The sequence below is a fragment of the Theobroma cacao genome, chromosome 10, assembly GCF_053813885.1.
Source record: "Theobroma cacao isolate CCN51 chromosome 10, ASM5381388v1, whole genome shotgun sequence".
Classification (NCBI taxonomy): domain Eukaryota; kingdom Viridiplantae; phylum Streptophyta; class Magnoliopsida; order Malvales; family Malvaceae; genus Theobroma; species Theobroma cacao.
In genome coordinates, this window is record NC_142648.1 from 7955845 (window position 1) to 7965769 (window position 9925).

The window sequence follows — 9925 nt, forward strand, 5'->3', positions numbered from 1 at the left end:
AAAGGTTATGATATTCAGATTAGGACTCCACGTCGGTATCTGACGCGATTCAATGTTAATAAAACTCAGCATTAAAATAAAAGCGGGGCAGCAAAAGGAGAGAGGAGATCTCACTTTCTTTAAAACCCCAAACCAAGAAGTTTTATAACCGTTAAAACAACAATATCATACTCTGCACTCAAAAGCTCTACTCTATGTTGGTGACCAGCGGTCCGACCCTATGTTGCTTTTTCTCACTTGAATTAGTGCTAAATGAACACAGGTTATGCATATGGAACGCTTTTATATTATATTATATTATATTATATATATATATATATATATATATAATTAATATTATTTTTTTATGGAGACAGACGTTACAGAAGAATATTTTCCAACTTAAATTTGTTTCACAGACAATTTATTCTTTTAATGAATATAAATCAAGTATCGAATTTTATTAAAAAGTATAGATCAATCACATTTACCAAAAAATTAATTTTTTGGTATCTCCTTTTTATATCAAACAAACAATTAGATTTTTGAATTTGTACATTACCACCACGATTATACGTTGAAGTCAATGACTTCTTAGGTGGAAGCCTGAGAATTTTCTTCTTATTTTTCTCAATCTTTTTTAACAAGGAAGGGATAATAATTCTTTTCAGTGTTTTCCGTGTTTTCCTTAAATCAATTTTTTTTTCTTTACTTTTACAACCTCATCCTTTTACCTGACATTCTCAATGAACAAAACAAGACCTCAAGATTAATTCTTTTACTCTTATTGAGATCGTTGAACCCAAATCAACATGTTCAATAATCAAAACAGAGAATTTCCAGCTACATTTTAAAAGCAATGAAAGTGGAAAAATCCCATTTTTATTGGTTTAAACAATTGTTTTGGCAAAAGGCCCAACAACTTTCTAGAGCTTTGCCAAGTATCTTCAGGAATCCTCCACTCTTTCCCCAAAACTCCGACCTTTGCCGCCACAGCTCACCTCCCCAGCCTTTTTCTCTTTTCAAACCATGGCTCGTAACGTTGAAATTGAGATCAAGGAAGAGAACCCAAAATTCCCTGGAAACTTGTTTTTAATCTTCACAAAGCTTCCCTTTAACAGGAAACGCAAAGCTGAAGTTGTGATTGAAAAGAAAGGTAATGACAAACCGTCTGCGGATGAGAAGAAAAGCAATAAGCCAGACGTGGTGAAGTTGTCAGAGCCACGGCCGGCAGTTCCTCCTCCAGTGAAGCTCGAGGCCGAAGAGCCTGGAATGACTTCGAGTCGGATAATTCTGTGGCAGGTGAGCTCTATCTCTTTCCGTGACCATGGCTTGCTTATTATCTATTTGTTTGGTTGATTAGAAGGGAAGGAGAGCGCAAATATGTGTACTGACACCAGTCGTTAATATTATCATTAATTGACAAAATATATTCATTTCATATCAGTTGTAGATGATTCATTAGTTAATATATAATTTTTTATTTAAAAAATATAATTTAAATTTGTTTTAATTAAAAAAATTATTTATTCTATAATCTGAAAACCTATGTGATTGTTTTGTATTAAATCAAAATATTAATAAGAGTTGGAATAAATTTGAGATATAGGTATATATGTAAAAATGTAAATTCGTAAGGGATATCAAGATTTACTCAATTATTCATTAATGTAAAATTTTCATAAAAATATAAGGTATGTTAAAATGTAAATTCGTGAGTGATATTAAGATTTACTCAATTATTTACCAATGTAAAATTTTCATAAAAATATCAAAATCGAAATAAGTTCTGACTAAAAGACTCAGCAGCATTTCACTTGATAATCATATCTTTTAAATTGAAAATATGGGTATGTAAAATAAATTTTTATTTTCTTAAAAAGGGAAAGTTTAGATTCAGTGTGAAGTAAGGATTTAGATGCTTCTGCTTCATTTGTCTATTTGTGGGGAAATGGGAGGTATGTCCAACCTCCAGTGTACTTTGGTAATGGTGTGAAGGAAGATACTATGCATGCTTTTGGCCTTTTTCTAAATCTAACATTTTGCTAAGCAATTTCTTAAAATCGGTAAACCCTTTTCTAGATTTAATTTCGGATCTATGATTTTCCCATCAACCTAGAAATTGTCTCTTTCTTTTGATAGCAATTACTTTTCAAACTTAATTTTTTCTTGTTAGATAAAATAATAAAATCATAATCTTAAGCAAATGACACGTTTGTATTCATGAACCGGACCACTCTCATTAGATGCATTGAAAAACCTTAGGCTAAAACTTAAGTTCTATTTGTCTTGACTCACTTATTTGTGTTATATTTATTATTGAAATATTTAGAAAAATGCGTATATTAACATTTAATATTCTTAAAATAATATATTTTAAAATTTAAATTGAATAAAAATATTACTCTTTCCATCACACATTTAATGTCTTGATTTAATTTTTGTTGGTCAATTTTTCAACTTAGATCCGAATGATTTTAGATATGTTCTAGAATTAAATTTTAAATAAAATTACTTTATTCAGAGTTTTAAATGTTTAGTTTTTAAAATTTTAATAAATAATTATTTGAAAATAAAATATAATCAAAGTTGAAAAATTTTAATAAAAATTATACAAATCAAAACATTTTATATAAAACCAAAAGAGTATTTATTTATATAATAAATACTTAATATGTTTACATGGAAAAACTCCAAACATATTTATATTCTAATTAATTAGAGTTCAGTTGATTGCTTGAAAAGTTGGATAATACATTATTTTATTGTCATCGCTAATTATTAATTAATTTTGATCATTTTTTTTATAATTAAGTATGGATAAATATCAGTTAAAAATAGTTTATAATAAAATTTTAAAAAAGAAAATTCATTCAATGCATAATTAATTCTTTTAAAAGATAATAAATTAATTACCATTTTTTCTACAAATATCAATTTTTTCCTCATTTTTCTAAGTCAAACTTGTATCGTTTCTTTTTTTTTTTTCCTTCAAAATTTATTAAAGTCAAAAAATAAATGAATAAAAAAAACTCATTAAAAATTCTTCGAAAGCAAAGCACGTGCAATAAGCACGTGACCTCTCTGCTTTCTCCGCCGATGCAATGAATCAAAAACCCCTGCCTGCAGACTGCGGTTCGAAACAAGTCTATGCTAAGCAATGGCGGAAGCAGAGAACAAAGTAATTCTAACCAAAAATGAAAATTCTGTAGAACCCAAAAACATCTTCTCGATGTTACCCAGAATAGAGCTGAAGTTCCCTTTCTTTAACCAACCCGCCCAAACTCCTGAGGCTTCCGTTCAAAAAGAGGAAGAAGTTGAAAATCCGAAACCACCCTCTGTATTTCTAGGAAACCGCCAGAAATTTCCGCCGCCGCTGGAAATGGAAGCTGAACAGTGCATTGGGAGGACTTCTAACCCTATAGTTCTCTGGCAGGTATACTGCTTTTATTTATTTTTTTTTCTGTTTTTTGGTGTTTTGGGTAACTAAATATAGTTAATAGAAGCAAATTTTGGTTGGTTTTGTCAAATATAATCTTTTTGTTCAGATTAAATTGAGTATGTTTGACAGTTTTTTTTTCTTTCTGGTTTTTTATAATGAGTTTGTGTTTCATGCACTGTTGTTGTTCATTTTTTCTATAGATTGTCAGTGAACCACACTTTGCCACTGAATTATAATAATTATATAATGAAAGTGCGTCGAATAATAACTTTTCTATCATATATGGAGGAGTGGTTTTAACAGTGGTAGCAATATGTGCAGGAAGTAGAAAGAAATGAATAGGGTAGGGTAAATAGGAATTTCTGAATTAATGACTAGTGCATAAAATCTAAAACCCTAGATTTTATATATTGTGGTTGACATTGTTAATATGTTCCATCAGAAAAAAGAGTAACTTTTGGACTCCTTCTTGAGATATGTTGTTGATCATAAATGCTCAATCTTTTAGCAGTGTCAATAGCAAAATAAGATGGAAACAATGAGGTTGACAACTTAAGTCTCTAGAACTTTAATGCTTTCTCCATTTCAAATTGAATGTCCACATTTGACTAGGCGTAGAGGTGAAGAAAATGCTTTGATGTTAGTGTTTTTAATATTTTTTAAGAAGAATTTTATATATATTGAAACATAGAAAAAGTAAGAGCTGTAAGTGTTCATAAAAGGAAAATAGATATAGTTTTGGCACGGCCAAAAAAAAAAAATAGAGGGAATAGTTTGCAATGCGTCCTGGAAAGAGCCTGTAAATATGACTGTCTTTTAGTCATGTTGTTATCAAATTCTGCTGGAGCTCTGAAGATGTGCAGATCAAATTGGTTTTGTGAGTGCTTTGGTACAGATGTGGGATGATGCAGGACATTTTTTGTTAATGGGTTGAAGTAAGACCAGATTGGTTCTGACAGGCTCACAGAATGTTGGGTTTCTTCACATGAAATGTGCTACTTGTAAAATCTTACTAGCTGCTTATGTTGTCGTTCAGATTTAAAAACTTAGTAATTTAGTTATTAAGTATATAAATAACTAAAAGTGATTAAGTTGCTTGGCTGTTGCCATAGTAGCCTTGTTTTCGAAAAAATTATAAAAGGCTGCTTAGAGTGGTTGGAGAATGTTCTTGGTAAGCTGGATTATTTCATAATTCTTGTTATATAGCTTCCCAGTTGTGTAAGATGAATAGATGCAGTATTCTGGTTAGAGGTGGCAAACAGGCAGGTTCGCCCCGGTCCGGTCGACTTTGGGTTCAAGTCGCTTCGGGTTTGAGTCACTTCGGCAGGTCCCTTATGGTTTGGGCTAGTTTCATGCCATTTTAGATTTTATGTAAAATGTGACCATTTGAACATAATTTTCTGGTTTAGGCCCTTTTGGATTTCTTTGGGGTCGGGTCTTTGACTTTTTGGTCAACTTGGGTCTGGTTGGGTTCAGGCTCGGACATTTTCAAGTGGGTTTTTGGTTTCAGGTTTGTTTTGCCACCTCTAATTTTGGTTATTGGTTAATAAAAGATGATTGTATAATTTTATGTTTATTTCATAACTTATAAACCAATGGAAGTTTAATAATCTTTTATGATTGGTAAATACTTGGAAGAATAACTAATAATATGATGAAGACCAGCAGGTTAAATTTTATTTCTTCGTAAAAATATAAGTGAATATTCATGGGAGATTATTACTTTCTCTTATATAATTCCGTTCAAAGAAATGGCCTTTTCTACTTGCGAAAAGTTTCAAAAATGATTTATTTTGATTTTACTTGGAGGTGTCAGGATGTGACTTCTAAGAAGCAATACAGGATCTCCAACCTTTAATGACCAGTTTATTGAGAGCTAAGATCCATTTCTAAGGGATTCCAACAATTTCTATTTTATAACATTCTTGTCATCCATTTTTCATTAATAATTTAGGATGATTGTATGCAAATAAGTTTTCCTAGCACCACACTTCCTGATTTCCCCGCGACATTGATTTTCCACTATGTCCGATTTGTCTATATTGTTAATTTGCAACCAAGCCACGGTTGTTGTCTTCGTTACCTCTTAGCCTAACTTTATACGTGTGCTTATTGATGTTGATCTTTCTTTATCGTTTAGCAATGTTGGCCTTATCTTGAGGTACAGGTTATACTTTTGAAACTGATTTCTATCCTTTTTATAAATGCTTTTCATTTTCTCTTTTCCCTCTTACTTTTCTCAGTTATACTTTTCACTCCATGTACCTTTTCTTCATTGTTTTTGATCAGATCCTGCCATGTCTTCATCATCTTTCGGAATTCTTACTGTTCATAGAGATGATTACCGAAAACTGGAATTAGTAAAATTAAATTGTTTGTCTGAAATTATTAAAATTTAGATGGTTTGTTTCCATGAAGCTATCTGAATTCTGAACCTTAAATACATCTGGTAGATATGTATCTGTTTGTAGATATATTTTCATAGGTATTTGCATTTGTGCATTTGACTAATTGATTGATACATGATCCCTGCTTAAAGAGCAGAGTTTGAATCCTCCTTCCCTAAATTAAATATATATATATATATATATATATATTTTCATAGGTATTTGTTTTACTAGTGTAATAGTTGGCTTTTTGCTGAATCATTGGAGGAGGGATTCCTACACTCCAATATTTTGAAACTGCAAGTTATGTAGGTTCTCTCCATGCAGTTTTAGCTACACAGAAGAAATGACTACACTCCATCTGGACCACAGAGGCCACAGCCTCACTCCCTTCCATTAGTTTTTTGGTGGTGTCGTTTATCGAGTATGATAGGTTAACTGGCTTTTGGGGCTGTATATTGAACATGAACACATTGTTATATCCTTCACTCCGAACACCTTTTCACTTCAATAGGTGTGTTCTAATCAAATTAGTTAATATGCTGTCAGGTTTATGCCATTGGTGGTTTCTTTTTACTAAAGTGGATTTGGGCAAGATGGAAGGAAAGGAAGGAGATGGGAGGCAAGAAGGAATCATCCGACGATGAGCAGTCTCCAGCTGATGATGACTCTCAATATGTATGAAACATCCTTGGATTTTGTGTTTGTCAGACAATTTACATTCTGGACTTTAGGAGTTAATACTAAACTGGAGAACATGTCCTCCTTTCTGTTCCTAATGCTTAGCAACCAGAGTCCAGGCTTTATGAGTTACATCATTGCTCATCAGGTTTTGCCTCTCTTGTACAAGTTACTCATCAAATGCAGTTTCATGGCTGGTGTGTCTTGGGCCATTTTCACGGGTCTGAAGTCTAACTTTGAAGCAACTCAAATAGCTTTAAATTGAGTATGTTTTTTTAACAGGTATATGGATAGAATTGAGAAGAAGCTCATTGATCTTTGATTAGACACAGAAAATAACACAAAATTAAATCAAGTGTCAAATGATAATGCCCCAATGGGGGAAAATAAAATCACTTAATTTGTTAGCTATTTAGTAATTACATCAATTTATCACTATTTTCCACAACTTTTCAAGATCCCTTCTCCCCTGACTTTAAAGGTAAAATGAATATTGTCTATTTAATGTAAATTTCCATTTCATGCACTCAATTGTCATTTGTCTATTTAATTATCACATTAATATATTTAATTATTTCAATTAATACAACTAGTGGACATTTGAAAACTCTTTAAATTGACTTGTGGAAATAATTATATTAATTGTAACCTAATAAGCATGTTTATGGATTTTAAATGGCTCTAATATTTTCATATATATTATGTAACATTAACGGAAAAAAATTTTAAAAACTAATTTGCAAAATATTATCTGATTTTTTTAATTTAATTATATAGTAATATTTTGATATTTCTAATACCAAAAGAAATAAAAGTCTTTTATTGTAAGTTTTTTCTTTAACAAAAATGAAAAAAAAAGAAGTAAACATTTATAAAAAGCAGCAATAATTAAAAAGATTAAAATGGGACGTTTCTCCGTTTCGACGGAACCGTCACACCACTCGTCACGGAATTTTCATCGGACCACTCCTCCTTCCTCCTTCCTCCTTCCCATCTCCAAACGTCACTCAGTCACCTAACGCCCCTTCTAACGGCGTCGTCTCTCTAAGCCCCCATCCCCAACCATGTCCTGCCATGAGAACTTCTCCCTCATTCATCCCCACGCGCCTCCGGCGCTCCCATCCAAAAATTCCATATCTCTTCTCCGAACCCCGACCACAATAAAGAAACCCGAACCCGAGTACCGCAAAGACAGCGAAGAGTGGTCGGACACGGCGCTCGCGTGTCTACTCGAGGCTTATACTGAAAAGTTCAACCAACTCAACCGCGGGAGAGATTGGGAGGAGGTTGCGGAAGCCCTTAGCGAAAGACGCGCCGGCGGCGCAGACGAAGATAGAGGGGAGAAGCAGAAGACAGGGAAGAGCGTGGAGCAGTGTAAGAATAAGATTGATAATTTGAAGAAAAGATACAAGGTGGAGCTGCAGAGGATTAGTGGCGGTGGAGGGAGTAGCCATTGGCATTGGTTTAAACAAATGGAAGCAATAATGGGGAATTTGGGGAGTTGCAGTAGTGGAAGAGGTTTGGAGGGTGAGGACAGAAGTGGGCTTTCTAATCTTGGCAAGCAAGCTACTAAGAGTTACTTGACTATATTCTTTGATTTTTTTTTTTAAATTGTTTCAATTGTGGTATTTTAAATGTACGCAACTGTATCTATGAAATTTAAGACTGGCTTATATATCATCACTCTCTTGCTACTTCAGTTGTTGACATAGTGGTAATTTTTTAAAATTTTATATCAGTATGATGGCAACGGTAATGAATTCGATGTTGCTTCAATCAGCTTTCGAGAAAGTAGGTGTTCAAACACGTATGCAGAGTGCTTTTGTGTTGCCGGAGGTCGCCGAGCCCTACAGCAGGTCACGAGCCATCCAACATCTTGAGAAAGGAAAAGTCGTCGTCTGTTTGGTGGCATTGGGGCTGGCACTGGGAATCCTCTCTTTACAGCAGACACAGCAGCAGCTCTGAGAGTTTCCGAGAGTACAACCCTGCCACACACACTGTTTGACTTTATATTTTCCTTTTCTTTTTTTTATTTCACATAACAAATGGTGAAATAGTTGTCGACATTCTATGTCAGGTGCGCTTCTTAAAGGTGCAAATGGTGATGGTGTCTATGATTGCCATTCTGATAATGGCAGTGTGGCACTGGATCGTATTTCTTTCAGGGAGGTGGTTTCCAGTGGATTTACATCTATGGACATGATGGCCATTACATACTGTGAAGAGAACGGAATTCCTGGTAATGTAATAGTTTAGTTGTACTCATTCCTTCGATTTCAACAAACATACCCTTTTGTATTTTCCTGAAATTTCATATGCTCTTTGTGCAGTTGTAGTATTTAATTTGCTTGAACCTGGGAATATTTCTAGAGCATTATGTGGAGAACGAGTTGGCACTTCGATTGACCAACAAGGAAGGGATGAGTCAGAACTGTAAATGAATTGGAAATACCACAGATCGATGATGCATAATGAAAAGAGCCTGCTTCATCTGTAATTCCATGGATCCATCCATTGGAAAAATCTACTGCTGCTGGCTAAGAAGGGCAACCATATTCAATAATATCCTGCATTTAGTCAGGAAACACTTCTGCAACATAAATGGGAGAGTGGGAGGATGTTCTATAGTCCCACGGCATCATATTCCTGGAGTCGGAAAAGTTTCCATTCTTGTTTTTCCCCCTCCTTCCGCACCCCTACCACCTGTTTTGACATGCCCTTTTACAATGTTATTAGAGCAAGGTAAGAAATAGGTCATTAGCATAAAATGTAAACTATATACATATATATATATATATAATATGTATTTGTATGGTTTATTTTACCTACTGTTTGGCGTGAAAATTTTACAGAAATGGAAGAACCCATCAAGTCTCACTTAAGCAGGTGCACAATTTCTTTTGGCATGGCATGGGGACCTTGTTGCCCATTTTTAACTAATACACCTAAGCAAAAATTGAGTGCTCATTTTGTAGTTTTCTAGTGTGAAGCCAGTTCTCTCAGTGTTCCCGGCAACACTTCAAAAGATTCATGCTTTTAAAATCCAATCTTTTTGGAGATAATCATGCATTATGTTACACATATAATCTTCTCATAGCTGCAGATAGGAGTGTGCAAACGATTATTTCGGTTAATTTGATTTTGAATATCTAATAATCAAACTTATATTTAAAAATAATCGAAACTGAATCGAACTATATAAATAACTGAACTAATCAAAACCGAACTAATTCGGTTAGTTTGGTTCGATTTTCACAAACCGAACTTGATAATTTTTTTTTTTTGTATAGATTTATTTATGTTATATTTTTTGTAATAAATTAATACTACAAAAATATTAAAAATGATAATAAAAGATTATAATAAATAAGATAAATACTTATATAATTAAAAAAAAACTAAAGAAGAGAAGAGATTTAAGTTTTAGAGTTATTTT

General features: G+C 33.2%; 1 protein-coding gene and 1 pseudogene across 3 annotated transcripts; both read left to right on the top strand.

Annotated features, from left to right (window-relative positions):
- Positions 1-712: 712 nt before the first annotated feature.
- On the top strand, positions 713-6707 carry LOC18586625 (uncharacterized). 2 transcript variants are annotated; one of them, XM_088802780.1, is made up of 2 exons: positions 713-1281; positions 6358-6707. In XM_088802780.1, the coding sequence occupies exons 1-2, from the start codon at positions 1009-1011 to the stop codon at positions 6490-6492; spliced, it is 408 nt and encodes a 135-aa protein (XP_088658906.1). In that variant the 5' UTR covers positions 713-1008; the 3' UTR covers positions 6493-6707. The 2 variants fall into 2 exon arrangements, with proteins under 2 accessions (XP_088658906.1, XP_017984151.2); XM_018128662.2 differs by lacking the exon at positions 713-1281 and adding an exon at positions 3026-3415.
- Positions 6708-7377: 670 nt separating this feature from the next.
- Positions 7378-9308, top strand: LOC18586626 (uncharacterized; annotated as a pseudogene). Its single transcript, XR_016028787.1, has 4 exons — positions 7378-8089; positions 8229-8466; positions 8567-8728; positions 8820-9308. The product of XR_016028787.1 is annotated as an uncharacterized LOC18586626 (transcript).
- The last annotated feature ends 617 nt before the right edge of the window (positions 9309-9925 follow it).